An 18,143-nucleotide genomic window follows, 5' to 3' on the forward strand; every position below is an offset into this window, starting at 1 on the left:
TAGTTTACAATCGCAGGTTGTATTTTGTTTTACATTGCATTGTGCTAAATTCACTTTGTTTCATTTGTGTTGTTGTGAGACTGTTAGTGATCATTTTGTGTATAATATAATATAATATAATATAATATAATATAATATAATATAATATAATATAATATAATATAATATAATATAATATAATATAATATAATATAATATAATATAATATAATATAATATAATATAATATAATATAATTTAATATGCCACTCAACAAAATATAGATAAAATGTAACTGTAGACATTTTATAAGTGGGTTTGTTATGCTAAACTGGAAGTAAAACACTTTGTCTCATTTTGACATTACATTTTTATTAGATGAAAACACAATTAAAGAACATCTTCCCAACTGGTTTGATTTTGTAAGAAGAGACGAAAGAGATAAATGAACAACAAGTCTGTTTTGCTTTGTGAGATCAAAGGTGTCATTAACTGACTTTGTTGTTTGAAAGCCTGTGTTTGGAGTTCATTTTGGTCAACAAACTGTTCATGTAGAGTCGGAGTGGCAGACAAGAAAAGTCTGTCTTCCAAAGAGCTAAGAAAAAGGTGAGTTGGTGAGAGAGAGACGTCCTTCTCCAGAGAGGTACGTTTATGAAGTTTTCAAGAACTCTACGTCCCAGTCCAGCTGCCATCACCTCTTGAGGTTATTATATACAACTATTCCATATACAACTATTTAAACATCTAATTACTGACCAGTTCCACCAAATGTTATAGCATTGTCAGGTTGCAGATTTTCAAAAACATCATGCACATATCGGAATCGTACATGGAAACGTTAGACTCCAGAGAACAGGTGCAGAAAGCGCTTTTATTGTGACTGTATGCTCAGTGTTTGTGAGGACAGACACGGTCAGGGACGAGACTTTAGTCAAAACACAGAGTGTCTCTCAGGAGACTGGCCAGTCACATGACCCTAAACACAAAACCGGCACAGAAGCAAAACCCTGGAGTCGGATACGCAGCGTACACTGACGGAGCCGGTACGGTAATGTTTACAAGGAAGAAGCTGGGGTAACTATGTAATCACAAGGACGGGAACCTCAAGAGGGCAGGTGTAGGCAAGCACAGGGGCGTGGACAGAGGAGGGCAAGGAGAGAAGGACCTGAGGGTGAAAACGTTGAATAAAATTAGAGAGTAAAATAGGATGATACAAATGATACAAAAGGGAACGGATGTAAAGAAATGTGACTGGCCTTTTACAGCACTTCGGCAGTAGATAATTAGTGAACTAAAGACTTTTTTAAGACACAAAAACTTAATTTAATCCGCAACCCTTACCGCACTAAGAAGAGAAGAAAAAGCCTGTGTGTATACAGATATACGACGGAGAGGGAGAGAGAGAATGAGAGGCAGGGAGGGAGGGATGCAGTGGGCGGGGACAGTATCTCAGAGTGGGCGGTGTGATGATTTTTTTTTTCGTTTCTTCCAACCTCCAGGTGCTGTAGTTCTCTTCCCTCTATCTCTTCCAGCTTTTCACTCTTTTCCACGGCTCTCTTATTTTACACAGGACAAGAGTGCTGTGACTGTAGAAACCCGCAGTCACTGTGCGCACGCACGTTGTGCACACACGTACGGAACCAAACAGTCCCGCTCTCAGCCTAGTTAGCCGGCTTCCATGGACCCCGCTGGACCAACCGGACAGCTAGAATAGAAGACAGTGTGGTGGTGGTTGCTGCAGAGGACGAAGACTTCCGTGGACCGTCATCATCATCATCATCATCAGTAGCAGCAGCAGCAGAACCCTCCGCAAGTGATGGCCGGACACGAGTGGCAAGACTGGTTCGAGCGAGAGGAGTTTATAGCCCAAATCAGCGACATCCGAGTGCAGAATCTCCAAGGTAGGAGGATTCCGTCCACGGGACTCAGCCATGCATGTACCTCTACCTCATGAACTGTTTGTCTCTTGGCGGGCGTGCATGTGTGTGGGTGGGTGTTTATGTGCGCGCGCGTTTAACTGAAGGAACCTTTTAACTGTTATATTTATAGACTGCTGCTAACTTTTCACCCGTTACTATAGAGAAATACAAAGAGCTACGGTGGCCGGTTGGTGTGAAGACGTTTGGAAGTTATAACTCGATTAGTACAAAATTACAAAAACAAGGTAGAATATAGTTAACAGCCTTAGAAATAGTTAAATAATTAATTTGCAAAGTTTTTTTTAACTATCTTTTTGTTGATACAATGAAATTACTTGGCTCCCTGCAAGGGTTTTTTCTTTCAAAATTGTCAATTAGCCTTTCCCCCCACGGCATACTTTGTTTTGTGCATGTACAGCACATCTAGTTCGAGTCATGTTTCGCTGTTTCCCCCCACGGCATACTTTGTTTTTCATCTAGTTCGAGTCATGTTTCGCTGTTTTTGCAAACTTTGAATTTAGCAAATAAACAAAACAATGATGTTGGCAAACAACAATGAAGTCAGCAAAAAAATATATGAAGAGTCAAGTTTTATCCAAAATAAAACATAGTTAATAATAATAATAACATAGAGATAAATATAAAAGGTAGTAAAATTTATTATAATCAGTTTATTTAGATCAAAATCTATTTTCTTACACTCAATATCAACACACTCTCTCTCTCTCCCACTCACTCAACTGACAGGCACGTCAGGAGTAAAACATGGTCGCCAGAACATGACATAACAACATGACGCCGCTAATTGAAGCACTAACCCAGCAGACGTTATCGTGTAGTACAGATAGATATCGTACAGCTTTCTATGCTCATCGTAAAGTACTCCCAAACTAACCAAATGTTACTTCCAAGTGTGTTTGTCTTTGAGAGCTTCTTCTTCTCCTGACGTCAGTGTTGATGTGCAATATCGCATTGAACTTAAGTTTGTGAATGCATTTGTATCAGTCTTCAGTTCTGGTACTGTTTTATTACCACATTCTGTATCCAGTAGAAAAGAAACAGACTTTGGTTAATATTTAGAAAAAAGGTCACCTGTGTGTATTTCATGACAACATTTAAGTCCTTAAAGAGAAGTCTATGCTGGAACACAGTACTTTTACACTTAGGTATCTAATGGTTACCATAGTGCCTTTGTTTACACTACATTAGCATCTATTTGTATTTATTTGTTTGTGGTTATTGTAGTGTACTGCTTTTGTAGTGTGTGTGTGTGTGTGTGTGTGTGTGAAAGATCAGGAAACTTGACTTATTGGCTGCACGAAATGCCATTCAAACCACTAGAAGTTTTGTAAAGACATTAGTCCGTCAGACTTCTTTACCAACACGCTAACAAGGTTGTCTCTCATATCCTATTACCCAGTTCCCAATCACTTACAGTAATTAGTAAAATACCTCATTAAGACTTGATATTACTATGTATCCCATCATAAGACTAAATTGTGACCTGGACCTGTCTATTTTCCACAAGCAATTGCATTTGTATTCATCCATTCCTTACTCAAATAAACGCTAACATCATCCTGTTTCACGAGACCAAAAGAACATTTTAAAAGCATCGCAAACAATGTAATTGTACAACACCCTCACGGGTGGGATGGGTAGTTCATTTTTACACAGCCGTACTCAGCTAATGTCTTAATGTACAGGTATATTTGTCATACTTGCCATTTTGTTTTGTCTGGTCTAACTGTATTAGCAGTTTTTTTCTTCGCTTCTCTTCTGTTCATTCTTGTGTTCTTTAACCTTTGGGTCGCCTGGAATGTCTAGTAATAGATTAAAAAATAAGGATAATAATAATAATATTTTGTCAACTAATTATTATTCTTTTTAAAATTATGGCTGAACAACTGCATTCTTTCACTTTCATGAATATAAATGGAGTCCAAATAAAATGCACGTATAAAAAGTTATGCACAAGTGACAGCTACTAAAATGTGTCAGAAATGTGTGATGTCAAAATGGTACACTACATTAGCATCTATTTGTATTTATTTGTTTGTGGTTATTGTAGTGTACTGCTTTTGTAGTGTGTGTGTGTGTGTGTGTGTGTGAAAGATCAGGAAACTTGACTTATTGGCTGCACGAAATGCCATTCAAACCACTAGAAGTTTTGTAAAGACATTAGTCCGTCAGACTTCTTTACCAACACGCTAACAAGGTTGTCTCTCATATCCTATTACCCAGTTCCCAATCACTTACAGTAATTAGTAAAATACCTCATTAAGACTTGATATTACTATGTATCCCATCATAAGACTAAATTGTGACCTGGACCTGTCTATTTTCCACAAGCAATTGCATTTGTATTCATCCATTCCTTACTCAAATAAACGCTAACATCATCCTGTTTCACGAGACCAAAAGAACATTTTAAAAGCATCGCAAACAATGTAATTGTACAACACCCTCACGGGTGGGATGGGTAGTTCATTTTTACACAGCCGTACTCAGCTAATGTACAGGTCTATTTGTCATATTTCTTGCCATTTTGTTTTGTCTGGTCTAACTGTATTAGCAGTTTTTTTCTTCGCTTCTCTTCTGTTCATTCTTGTGTTCTTTGACCTTTGGGTCGCCTGGAATGTCTAGTAATAGATTAAAAAATAAGGATAATAATAATAATATTTTGTCAACTAATTATTATTCTTTTTAAAATTATGGCTGAACAACTGCATTCTTTCACTTTCATGAATATAAATGGAGTCCAAATAAAATGCACGTATAAAAAGTTATGCACAAGTGACAGCTACTAAAATGTGTCCGAAATGTGTGATGTCAAAATGGGGTCACAAGCCAAAAGGGAACCATGTTCAGGTATTGCTATCAAGGGCAAGATAGACAAAATGTACTAACTTTTGAGCCTTCCGGTGAAAGATTTTACAGCAAAATTGTAGTTTCTGTGAAGCAAAAACATTTCACACTGAATCTTCGCCGTTCATCTTCTCAGTTTGTTATTTTTCTCTCTTGTTGTGATGCCTCCTTTTTTCTGCCAGAGAGTCTGATGACTAAAATTCATGGATCAATGCCTCAGCGCCTCCCGCATACCAACCCAAGCCCACTCTTGTTGTCCAGGGCAATTAGGTTCAAGACACATTTCTGTGCTTTTGCTGGAGATGCATGTGTTGACCAATGAGAAGCTCAAGAATCACAGTTTTATCCCATCCTTCCATGGTTTCTTGCTGTAGACTGCAGAGCAGTCTGTTTTCCCTCCACTGGTCTTTATGAGGGACATGATTCCATTTGAGGAGGAAGCTATAAGTATTACTGTACTGCAGCAGCTACCAGTCTAAACACTGTTGATGTGTGTGTAGAATTAGCCTTGTAGCCTCCAGTGAGCCATATTGAACATAAAAATGAATAACAACTGCTTTTGCTGCCATGGTAACTCCCTCACATCTCCCACTCTCTACACAGTCGCCAAGTCCCATGTCTTCGTATTGCAGTTTGGTGCGGCAGATTTAGAAGGAACCAGTAAAACGTACAGATCCTAGTCGCTTTTATTTTTCCTTTTTCCACTGCTTCAAACTTGAGTCCGTCAAGTCAGTAAAACTTCTTTTGTGAATTGGGCTATAAATATAAAGTTGCTAAAATTCAAGCTAATGCCTAGTCTTCCCTTCTAGCCCTCAGAAATAATTTCTTTGATCATCCAAATGTATTGAGAACAGCTCCTCCTACTGTACACCAGACGGAATTTACCCCCACATAGTTGCTTCATGCTAGCGGCTAACTGCTAACGTCTGACATGCTGATGACTGAGCGTCACTGAGTGAATGTTATCACCCTCCATTTGACTCTTTTCCTGTGTCACTAGCTCTGCCTCTCTCCCACATCAGTAAACTTTCTTAACTTCTTCATACTACCACTAGTAGGCAAACACAACGACCGTGCCGTCATGTGAGTGGTGTTTGTGTTGTTGACTCATGTTCTGACCCCATGATTTTAGTTCAGGAGACTAAAATGTAAAAAAATGGCCTTTTTGTGATTTGCTCTTGGAGAATATATTGAACGGTTAGTTGACCTTTTTAAAAATGTAAAGGTGAAGAAAGTCAGACTAACAAACACAGACTGAAAAACCTCCAGGACGACATGTACAAACATGGAACATTTCAAATGCTTGTCCTATAATTATGTATTAATTAACCTCTTTCTGTTCTCATCCCTTTTAAAACAGGGAATTGTTTGCTCGCAGGATCATCATTTTTCTTTCTTTGTTTGTTTTCCAGTTGAAAGAGAGGAGGTTCAGAAGAGGACCTTCACCAGATGGATGAATCTACATTTAGAAAAGGTTTGTTGATGGTACTGTAGAATGGCTGGGAGAAAGACAGAGTTTTCATTGTTTTTCCCATAGTTTTTTAATTAGATCTTTTTAAGTCTTAAATTCTCCTGTTTAGTTCTTCTTTTGCCGTAATCCCCCCCCCTCCCCCCCCCCATTTGGTTCCTTTATCTCACTCGAAGCACTTAAAATGAGAAAAAGGAGCCAAAAGAAACAAACAAACAAAAAAGACTGTGGAGAAACAGATTAGAGTTGGAAAATGATTAGAACGATTTCAGATTCTGCACTGGAATAGCTATAAATAACATCTGCCAATGTTGAACCAAGTGACATGCAGTACAGTGAAGTACAGGAGGCCCTCAACAGTTTCATTCCTATGCTGTGAAGTAATGCGACTTTGTAAGTCTGAACTCACATACTGCACATTAGTACCTGTGTCACTCAGCTACACTAACACAGTGGTGACATCATAATGTAGGACATAAAAACATCAGAAGATTCAGGAACCTGGGAGCCATAATGAAGGGCAAAAAGTTCCCGAAAAACAACATCAATGTGACGTACAACTGACAAATGTAAACTCCACTCGCCAACTCGTCCCTGTGTAAATGAGTTGGCGAGTTTTAATGATGGAACAAGACTTTCTTAATAAATGTATGGGAGATGCTGTAGGTGTTTACTACCACCCTTATTTTTGCAGTCTGTGATTGAGTATATCAGCCCACATTAGGGATTTTAGCACTTAAAAACAAATTCTCGAATTCTCAGCTTTGTTTCCAATTAGTAGTGGCATGTAGTCCTGAGCAGTGCTAATCAGAATAGGCCTTACTTACTGCTCTTACTAGATCTTACCTACCGCCAGTTTCTACTGAAGTTCTGTCTGACGACTTGATGGAGTCTACCTTCTAGGAATGGGCTCCTTAGTAACCATAAATATTAGCTAACTCCCGTAGGCTGGAATGGCTCTGTCTGCAGTGAGTGACCTGCTGTATTTGATGTAAACTTGTCTTGTACTCCTGAGCCACTGTTTTGTTTCGACACTCTTCAAAAAGCGGGTGAGTCACAGGGTGCATTCAGAGTCTGATCAAGTCTGTTGTTTTTCTCTGACACAATAGGCCTCTCTTCTCTCACTCTCCGTTTGGCCATGTGTCAAATCTCTTAACACAATTGTACACTTGTCCTCTGTCATCTTATTTTAACCGACAACCCTTTAGCCACTCTTCACCTTTTTACATTATTTACCCATTTTCTGTCAGTAACAAACCTCTCTCTATGTATATTTTTTTCTCCATAGTTTAAGTATCTTTTCTTATAAATATGTCTTAGTTTTTGGTTGTGTTTCTATATGGTGTCTAAACAAGTATAAGGACAAGGATTTATAAAAAAAATGGAAAAAAAGTTCAGCCGCTTAACGGTTCACGAAAGCCACAAAAAGTTCACTCTGTACCATGATATTGACGTATCCTCTTGATATGGAGGGTTTCTTGACTTCATTCTGTTGATATGGCACAACACAGTTTGATGCGACGTAAGCATCAAACGCCGTAACGCCGATGGACTTACTATACATATTGAACTTTAGTTGTATTCCATTCGTGACAAACAAATCCAATTCTGTTATTTTCCTTCAGTGCATCAGGGAACATCTGTACGGTTGGTGGTTTTTCCAGTTTTTGTTTTGCCTTCTGTGACATAATCAGATTTACTGTATTTACTTGTTTCATCCCTAGTGTGACCCTCCCATCAAGGTCCATGACCTTTTTAAAGACATTCAGGACGGGCATATTCTCATGGCACTATTGGAGGAGCTCTCAGGCTGCAAGCTGGTCAGTTTGTCAGAGTGAAGCCAGGCATACAATGAAGAACTTTGTACATGTATAATTGTTTGTTTTTACAATGTTTACAGCTGCATGGATTTAAGAAGTCCTCCCATCGTATTTTCAGACTCAACAATATCGCTAAGGTCCTCTCTTTCCTCGAGGAAAGAAATGTGAGTGCCGCAGTGAATCTGCTGTTTCTGTCTGGAAGAATCACTGACCCGCTTTATTAACCTTCATTGTCCTAATTGCGTTGGTCCCCAGGTGAAACTGGTCAGCATTGATGCAGCGGATGTGGCTGATGGAAACCCCTCCATCATCCTGGGCCTCATCTGGAATATTATCCTATTCTTCCAGGTAATGTGATTGTCTGCCATGTTATTTGATCAACTGCTCTGTTGCCCAATCATCATGTCTCCTTGATAGATACTGTGACCTGTTTAATTCAACTGAGTCACTGGATTAGTCACAGTTCTTCAGAAGAGGAAATCTTTTAGTATCACTTTCTTTATCCCTACTGCTCTGCTGTTTACACTCAGTGCAGTGATGAACTCTGTTCCCTGTACGACAGCCATGTTCTTGGTTTAAATTCTTAGGATGCTTTGCTTTGTTTTGCATGTCTGTTTTTTTTTTTTTGTTTTTTTTTAAACATATTTTCACTACAAACATGCCACAGAGAGAACTTGTGATGAACAGTGCGTGTCCAGTGAAAAACACAGACAATGACTGGCGACTTGGTTTGTCCTTGTGTAAATGCTCCTTCATTGCAGCGTAACATTACTGCCTATTTTATTACATGATTATGACCATTGGTTAACTAGATGATAGAATATCAGCGTTAGCCAATCAGAGGTTAGAAAAACGACTTCCCTTGCAGGGGGTGAAAACTGTTGCCTTTTTTGCCGCATTTTTTCACTGTCCAGGTATGTATTTGAGTGCAAGGAGTTAGTAGTTCACAAAACTGATAACCACTGTATAGATTAAAGTGGTACTACAGTAGCTTACGTCAGTAAGATTTCAGCATACTGCAGCTTTACTGCACGGTACACTATTATGCTCATGTTGCCTCTCTTCCTCTAAGATGAGGGTTCCATTTTTATATAAAAATCTATTTAAAAAATCTCCATGCAGCCAAAATGTTCAAGATAGCCCTGCAGTAATGGTTTTCATTTTTTCTCTGTTTTTGGAACAGTAGTACAAGGAAAGGAAGGAATTAAAAAGCAAACACTGCAAAAAGTAAAAGTAAAGAACCGTAGCGGTTTATTTTAGCAGCATTTTAATAATTTATATCCAAGCCTCCACAGTTTGTGGGGACACCAGTTCAGAGATGGCACACAGTCTGTGTACTTCCAGCATTTTCTAGGTCATTTGTACTCAAATTCCAAAAGGTTTATCTAAATAAAAACACACTGTTGTCCTCAGTGGATTGACATTAGAAGAAGAAACAGTATATGGACATATGTACTGACTACAGGAAATGGCTATTTGTTAATACAATCCAAGTCATTTTAATAGCTTTCATTTTTCCCCTATAAACCAGGCAAGTTATTCATATGTGGGAGAAATAATTAAATGTGATTTGGACATGCACTGGAAGTTTATTATCTAAACTCATATCCTGTGTGACTCCAGATTAAAGAGCTGACTGGGAACATTCGCAGCCAGTTTCCCTCCTCCTCCAGTCTGTCCTCCATCCCGACCAGCTCAGATTCTGACACATCCTTTGGCAGCGCTCCATCAGAACAGAGGCAGACGGCGTCCATGGCCATGCGAGAAAATAACAAGGCCATTAAGAAACTGCTACAGTGGGTGCAGAAACGAACACGCAAGTGAGTGTGGGTTTCCGCCATTTTGAGAGTTAGAATTCTCTCATACATGTACATGGTTTCTATGGTAGTGATGGTGCAAAACCTACTACAGATACTAGGACGAGACGTTCTTGTCTGTTAAGCTGATTGTAGTTGACTGTTTTTTAACAATTGTTGAATTTTGCTGCAAAGGTATGGTGTCGCTGTTCAAGACTTTGGAAAAAGTTGGACAAGTGGTTTGGCCTTCCTGGCCATCATCAAATCCATTGACTCCACCCTGATAGACATGAGGAAAGCCCTGCTGAGAAATGCCAAGGAAAATGTGGAAGATGCCTTCAGGATAGCTCACTACAGCCTTGGGATCCCACGTCTCCTGGAGCCAGATGGTAACAAAAAAAACAAACAAAATTTGATTTGGACACTTTCTCTCTGACTGTCAGTGACTTGGACCACCTTATGTACATCAGTGTGCATCAGAGTTTCTGACCAATAGGGGATTTGGACACTTTCTCTCTGACTGTCAGCATTGTTGCTGTATGAACTGGTTCAGTCAATAGAGTGAATACTGTTAATGTCTAAAACAACCTCTAAGTCTTCAATAGGTTTAAGTATCTGTAGACATTCACTAATTTGCCTAAACCCAGGGACACCAGGGACGCCTCAGCCAATGGCATGCATGAGGAGAAAAGAAGGTGTTGGACATCACCTGTAATTGAAATAGAAGACTCCTCTAAACCCTTAAGACTTAAGACAGTTTCAGAATTTAGAAAATGTAAAAAATATTAAAAAAAAGAATATTTTCTTATTTCCTGAGGAGCTTCTTACAAAACTAAAACCATTAAAAAGAACATAAAAAACACAGTAGATGTAAAATTAGGTGATGGAGAACAAGACTTTCCTGCTCTCCTGGAGCATCTGTGTCACCCACTGCTCTGGTTTCATGAATGGATTAGATGCAGAGGATATTTTTGTCATGTGGGTGTATGCATCCAATGACACATACAGTAACTCTCCTACTTCTCCTTCTGTATAAAATACACGGCATTAATTCTACCCTTTTTCAATCTAGATCTGACTACCAGTGCACCAGACGAACAGTCCATCATCACATATGTCGCTCAGTTCCTGGAGTACTTCCCTGGCATAGAAGAAGTAAGAGTCTTTGCTATTCTATCCATGGTGCATCGCTTCTTTTTTTATTTTTAAGGACTTAATTATTCTTTAAGAAATTGTATGTAAAATGTCTATATATATCCAGGGCGGTTGTGTTGAATTTTAAAGAGGATATTTTCTACTAAATTGACTTTGTCACGGTGTAATTGTCTGCCTACTCCTTAAATTACAGTTTTCAGCAACTAGGATGTTTTATGATCTGTAAAAAATGCAGAAACGTGTAACTCAAAACAAGGCATTCAGATTTCACCCCCTCCTAGCCCTGGTAATTACAATAGCCCAGAGTGGATGGCTCCACCCATAATACCAATTGTACCAGTGAGATGATCCGCCGTTTGCTTTAGCGATACACTGCTGCTGGACCACTGTAATGTCGACCCAGAATAAAAGCACAGCTGCTCTGTTGTTGGATGCTCAGCTCATGCCTTGATGGCATCTACATGGAGCCTTATCCAAAACAAAGGTTGTCAAAGGAAATTGCTGGCTGTCACTTAGAATTATAGGTTACGTTCCATCTGAAATTACAGCAAAAAGCTCAATTACAATGTGAGCTGAGGTTTGGAACACAAGCTATATTATGTTAACACCTGCGACATTAAGAGCGATTTGTTATCTATTATGACAGAAGAGGGACAACGCATGTTGTTACTCAGATTGTGATAGCTTCCGGTGGGCTAAGCAGAGCCAGGTCCAGTTAAAGCAGGTTTATTTTAACAACTAAAACCAGAAAAGTGCTGAATGAAGCAGCTGTCTCTGCCAGAATTCACGCTGATTCTCCACTCTTCAAACTCGCACTTTCACACACACAAAGCATTTTGTTTCCCACATTACTCACACACCTCATCAGTATGTTACATCAGGCAATAAATGCCAGGCAAATCATGACATTATAACCAAAGAATTAGGTTAGGTTATTAGTTAGGCTAAGTTAGGCTAACCGAAAACCCGTAAAAACAGGTATTAGGCTAACCGAAAACCCGTAAAAACATAACAATAACAATATTTAATTTGAAGTAATATGGAAGACACAAAGCTAACTTACTAACAATAACAATATTTAATTTGATATTTAATATGGAAGACACAAAGCTAACTTACTTCTTACTGCTATAAAACATGCAGGTTTAGTCTTAGCTCTTTACACTCTTCTGGAGCTGCAGGGTGTAGGTCAGGGGCCCAATTATTATAGTACAAATACTAACACTTCAGAATATTCCATTAAACCTGTGATAACACAAAATGATTCCCATCATCCACTTTTTCCTCAGCCTGAGGAGCCACACCAAATCATTGAACGGAGCATCTCCATGGGCCGACTTAACTTTGAATCCGACCCTTTCCGGAGTGATATTCATCGAGGAAGAGTGAAGGAGACGTCCTACAGGTTCCAGAGTGATTATTTGAATAAACCACCCAAAATCTTAATCTCCTCAGTGTCGGAGGACATGGGTACCATGTCACCAGAGTTTGTCCCAGCTGCTGCACGGGCGTGGTCTGCCGAAGACGTCTTAGCAGAATCTCCACACGTAGAAAACATCTCTAGCCGTGTCCTTGCAGATGCTGAGGATCTCACAAGTAAGGAGAAACTATTCCACAGCCAATCGCTGAGCGACTCTTCGGTGCCCGAGTGTGTAAATACTGAGTCGGTACTTGGTGACTCAGCCATAGGAACACCAGATTCGTTGATGGAAAGTGACTTTGGGGTGATATCAGAGAAGTTCTGTGAGAGCAGAAGTGACAGTTTTTTGTGTGACAGTGAAGGTGATGTTTATCATGCCATCGCTGTGGATGTAACCAGTCACGACGAGGGATTTATGCCGTTCTCAGATGACGGAGACACTGCAGAGGCATTTAGCGACCAAGAGACTGAAATAAAAACGTCACCTGAGAGAATGCTGGAACTATTTGAAGGAGACTTTGAGGGGAAAGGAAGTAAATCACAAGAAAGGGACATTATACTTGACAACAACTGGAGTTCTCTTGAGAACACAAAGGAACTAATTGAATCATGTGAGGAAAAAGAAGTTGAAGTATCAACTACGTGCATGGCAAACTTTGAAAATCACAACCAGGACTTGGTACGAGACCAAACATTATGTTTAGAAGGAAAAATGAACTCTCAAACAGAGAGCACAAATATTTGCAATGAGGAGGTCGGCGTCGGAATGGAAACAGATTCTGTGTGCGAAGAGGAAAAACGGGGACCGAGACTGGAAACATTGATTGTACACAGAGAAGAAGTACTTGTAGAAACACAAACTGAAGCAGATCAAGAAGTTCTGATGTGTGGCCAATATCCTGAAGACAGTATAAACACAGATACTGATAACCCTTTGGTCACTACAAGTCTAACTAAGCAACATGAAGAACCAGACCTTCCTCTTAGTTCTATTTGTAGCGAGCCAGAAGAACAGAGCCAGCAGAAACCATGTGACCTCTCAGATACGCTGGCTTACACTGGTAATGATGAGAGAACTCAACCAGAGAAAACCACATCAAATGGAACCAATCCAGTTTTCAGTGTCAAAAACGAAGATGAACCGGATTGTCATTCTAGTCGCAATGATGAAAGAAACTCTGTTGAAATTTCCTGCCATTTGGAAGTCGCTGATATTGACGAAGAACAAGACTTCAGCATTCCAAACACCACAGATGATGAGGAAACCATGGAAAAGGGTTGTAATCTGGGAGAACATCCTCAGACGGTTTTCACTGACATAGATGGTAGGGGTCTGAATTCCACAGATTATAATTTTCAGCCATTAAAATCTGACCAGGATGAACTGGGAGACATCTTTTCTGATAGTGACCCCACCGACACACAGCAGGTCATGCTGAATCAGTTAGATTCTCCAGTGGACTGTGGAATGGCTGTTTCTTGCTTTGAGTCCAAAGCCGTGGATTCCCCAGATGTAGCCGTTGGTAGATGCTCTCCCTTAGAGGATGTAGTTTGTGACCTAATTGAACCAATGGATCTGTTCTATCCAGACAAAGAGGAGCCAATGATGGCAGAGCCACTTTACAATGAACTGCACAGTTGGCCGTCTGTGTTGAGTGTTTCAGCTCTGCAGCCAGCGCCAGTGTCAGAAACTTTACTCGATGACGAATCAGGCATCGGACTGGATAAGGAGTCAAGCAACCAGTTGGACGTTAAATCAGACAAGGTGAATGCAATTTCTTAATACACTTGTGATTTTTATTTTCATTTTGTTTCAGTGTATATATATTGACAATTGCATCCCACAACTCTTTAAATGTGACAGAGATTTCCTTTTCCTTTTCCTTACTGGGTACTAGTTTATTTCCCCATGCTTTCTGTTGCTATTAGATAAACACCCAGTCCCACCAGGAAACTGAAAAAGCATCAGAGTCCCAGGAGAGGCCAGTTTTACCTCGGGAAACGTTGGGAGGAGCCTTTGGTGATGTTATTGCAGCTGATCACAGCAACATCACTGAGGCCGAACAACAGCAGAGTTTACGCTGTGCTGGGGGAAGTACAGAGCTTGTGAGGTAGGATTTCCATAATTAGTCATTTTAGTGGAGCACTGGGATATTTACTAACTTTCCCTTGGAGAAACTTGGTTCCCATAGTGTAGTTTTTGATTTTTTTCAGTACTTTCTTAGTAGTAGTTTTTAGTATGATGCAAACCCTAACTGGCATAAAACTCCTCCAATAAAGGAATGATGAAAGATTTTTTTTTTTTTAATATTGTTGTTGTTCTTGTTTTCAATAAACATGTGCTTTATTTACACTCTGATTTTATATTTGCAGGAGTGAACCTGGGCCTCCATGTTTTGGAGGTGACAGCCTGATCCCTCAGTTACGTTGTAGAAAGGGTTCGAGGCTCAGGGTGTCTCCAGCTAGACTGGTTAGTTACTTTCTGGAAAAAAAGTATAGTATAATGCTTGGGTAAAAATGTAAATTAGTAAAGTTATTTTTTCTGCTTGTTTCTAACAAAGCAGGGTGATCAGCGAGATGTGAAGGAAGTCGTCAAAATAACAGATGACACCAATACTGTTTGGTGAGTATGAACTTTGTGATAAATTCTGTTGACTTAGCTGAGAGTTATACAGTAGGATACCCTGTCTGACGTCTCCCTTCCTGTGTGTGTGTTTCTGTGTATGTTTGTGTGTGCAGTGGAAGTGAAAACCCAGAGTTTTATCTGCTGTTGCTGCTCTGGCTACTGCTCTACTGTTTTTGGCTACTGCCACAGATGGACGTGAGAAAACTGCCCAGTCTGCTGCTCAACTTCAACCACTAAAACACAGATTGTATACAAACGCACAAACACAGTTTTAACTGCCATCCAAGCCTACATTTCCTTTACACTAACTGTACTATAAGGCTGATAGTTGTACAACTTTTAGCTTTTTGCGTTTTGTCACCGTCTGTGCTCCTAATGGGTTTAATGACATATGACAGGGGTCACCAACTATATTTGTCGGAGGGCCAGAATTTTTCTGGACAGAAAGCTTGGAGGCCGGACACTCAGATAAAATGAAATAAATATCAATTTATTGTGTAACATTATTATTTAATGTTTATTTTGGAATCCAGTCGCGGGCCGGACTGGACAGTTCAGCCGTGCCAGATTTGGCCCACGGGCCACCAGTTGATGATGATGCTATGAAATTATTTTAGGTATGGAGTAACTTTATTTTGAAAAAGATATATCCTCCAGCAACTGTCTCCTCTGCTAATAGTTGTTTGATCTCACTGATAATGATCACATAGATCTGAAGTATCACACTCTGAATATTGTGTGCTTGGAATTTTATGCTTGATAAGATCTGTATCCATATTTTAAAATGTTTTAAGATAACGCATGTTTATTGTAAATGTGTGCTTGAGCTTGAAGTTGATTTGACAAAGAAATATATTTCTACTATGTGTCGTGTCAATGAAGGTTTACGGCAAAGCAACTATTTTTTTGACCCTTTATTCTTTTGGCCGTCATTAATTCTTGAGCAAATTTCATTGCAAATCTAGCTGTATTTCATTTACACATTGGTTTAAAGTCACGCTTGTCATACATTTTAGTTCTGTGCTATGGTAAACAGACATTACTGCCTTGTTTACATATATGCTAACTAACCAAAAGTGGATTCAGTCTTTTGGCTAAAAGCTCAGTGTGGTAAAGTGATGAACCAAATATTGTAACTTTTGCTGCTGTGTACTGTGGACAGACTACATGCATTTTGGATGTTTTTTTGCTGTGATCATAACATGTGAATTATAAGCCGCATCCAACAAGTTTAAGGAGAATTCAAATTTGAGAAAACACGCACATAAAAGCTTCCTGAATATAGGAATGTATCTTTAGGTGACTAAAAGATGTGAAAAGATGATAATAATAAAAAAAATGACTTAATTATGAAATCATTTGAAAAAAGAAAAATTGAACTTCCTGTTCAGTAGGGCCACATTTCAACAACTTATTACCAGGAACTAGTTTTCAAATTAATTGCGTTTGCTTTTAATTAAATTCTTACCTGGGCATGTCACCAAACTGCAGTTTATTTTTTCATTGCCATAGTACAACAAAAATTTGTTCCATGAGTGTTCTTCTTCAGAAGCGCCCAGAACAAAGGGGATTTGTTGTTTGCTCGACCAACCACAGCCATCCAAGGTGGGAATCGAACCTGTGATCCTCTGATAACAAGCCCAGAACCAATCAGCACTGCATTCTGTTGTAGTTCACATACGCAATCCTGGTTCGTCAGTTCACATTCAAGAAATTGTTGTTACCTTAAGTTAAAACGAACATAGTTTCTACTGCAGCTATTTTTTGTGTGTATAGATGAATGTTTGCTGAAGAGTTTCTTTAATAACCAGACTTCAACAACAAGGTAACACTGCCAGTAGACTTCAAAACAAAAGCAGGCTCTGTTTGTACCAACTAAATATTTATATTTGAAAAATTGTAAGTTTGAAAACCTAACTGTGTTGACACAAAGTTTAACTGGTCTAAACATAACCACATTAAATGAGCTGTGCTTTGATTTGCCATCAACAAATATTAAAGTAATTTTACCACACGGTTTTCATTGTGGACATTTTCATCAATCTCAGGAAATAAAGTTTGGATTTTGTGAAAACTTCTGGTTTGTTTTTATTTATAAATGTTACAGGCGTGCAGATGGTTGTTGTAACAGTAGGGGGAGCAGGGGTTACGGTGAGATGGAGCCAGATTATTAGCCCGAAGTTTTCACCTTACACACAAGAATCATTCACCAACAACTGCTGTATTTGTCATCCACTGTTACAGATCTCATTAAACGTGCTCCTACTGTAAATGATTTGATTTGAATCTGCAGTGTGGTAATGCTGTCATCTAGAGGCCATTGCATGATTCACCAAGAGGATCAGAGCCCAGCTGCTAACCTATGTTTTTGGCTGGCTTTTCTATATGTTGCAGCAACATGGTCATACTGCAGCTAAATTGTGTCTTCAGGTCTTTTCGTTCTGCGTCCTCAAAACTAATTTCCGGCAACATCACCTCTCGTCTCATCTCTCCCTCTCTCTAGCTCTCACTTAAACAGCCCAGCCAACAATCAATCTTTTTTTTAAAGAAGACTTACAGATGAATGTTTTACTTATTTTTTGTTGTGGATTACATGAAGATGTAATGTAGTCCAGTTTGATATAGTACACACACATTTAAAATAAAAATTAAAAAGGTCCAAAAAGCATTCCCGCTGTCATCCAGGTACAGACATTAAGTTATAAACAATGTTTGATGAGCAACCTTAGAAGTATATAACAACCGTTAGTCGAGTTCATATTTGGCATTATTACTTTGTTCTTTGACAACGACAGCTGTTTATTTACATTTTCTCATATACATATACGTATACATGTAAAAATACACACAAGTATTTCAACTATGTAGTATGCCCTACTAACATTGGCACCTGCTATGTTACAAGTGCATTAAACAACACAACATCAAATTGTAAACAAAACAATACACAACACAAATGTGAACAGTTCATAATCATTTTGTACATAAGTTTACTGACTTATTACAATTATATTAAACTAAACGGTTCCCATAGAATTATAGGCTCTCTCTTTTAAATGAGAGGTCGGAGGGGGGTAAGTTGGGCCCCGCCAA

General features: G+C 39.1%; 1 protein-coding gene across 5 annotated transcripts; it reads left to right on the forward strand.

The window, feature by feature from the left end:
- The first annotated feature begins 385 nt into the window (after positions 1-385).
- clmna (calmin a) lies at positions 386-17,123 on the forward strand. Of its 5 annotated transcripts, none has more exons than XM_017036972.2 (14): positions 386-584; positions 1,549-1,879; positions 6,178-6,239; positions 7,958-8,053; positions 8,134-8,217; positions 8,309-8,401; positions 9,677-9,873; positions 10,045-10,238; positions 10,922-11,004; positions 12,294-14,189; positions 14,354-14,535; positions 14,798-14,894; positions 14,989-15,047; positions 15,164-17,123. In XM_017036972.2, the coding sequence occupies exons 2-14, from the start codon at positions 1,795-1,797 to the stop codon at positions 15,285-15,287; spliced, it is 3,252 nt and encodes a 1,083-aa protein (XP_016892461.1). In that variant the 5' UTR covers positions 386-584; positions 1,549-1,794; the 3' UTR covers positions 15,288-17,123. The 5 variants fall into 5 exon arrangements, with proteins under 5 accessions (XP_016892461.1, XP_008316039.1, XP_008316030.1 ...); XM_008317817.3 differs by having other exon boundaries at positions 390-681; positions 14,986-15,047; XM_008317808.3 differs by having other exon boundaries at positions 390-621; positions 14,986-15,047.
- Positions 17,124-18,143: the final 1,020 nt, after the last annotated feature.

The sequence above is a fragment of the Cynoglossus semilaevis genome, chromosome 1 (genome assembly GCF_000523025.1).
Source record: "Cynoglossus semilaevis isolate Cse_v1.0 chromosome 1, Cse_v1.0, whole genome shotgun sequence".
Lineage (NCBI taxonomy): Eukaryota > Metazoa > Chordata > Actinopteri > Pleuronectiformes > Cynoglossidae > Cynoglossus > Cynoglossus semilaevis.

Excerpts from the sequence above, each read along its gene's own strand:
- clmna (XM_008317817.3), top strand. The coding sequence starts at position 1,795 with ATGGCCGGACACGAGTGGCAAGACTGGTTCGAGCGAGAGGAGTTTATA. Across the intron at positions 8,054-8,133 it reads AGCTCTCAGGCTGCAAGCTG|CTGCATGGATTTAAGAAGTC; the intron begins GTCAGTTTGTCA and ends CAATGTTTACAG. Across the intron at positions 10,239-10,921 it reads ACGTCTCCTGGAGCCAGATG|ATCTGACTACCAGTGCACCA; the intron begins GTAACAAAAAAA and ends TTTTCAATCTAG.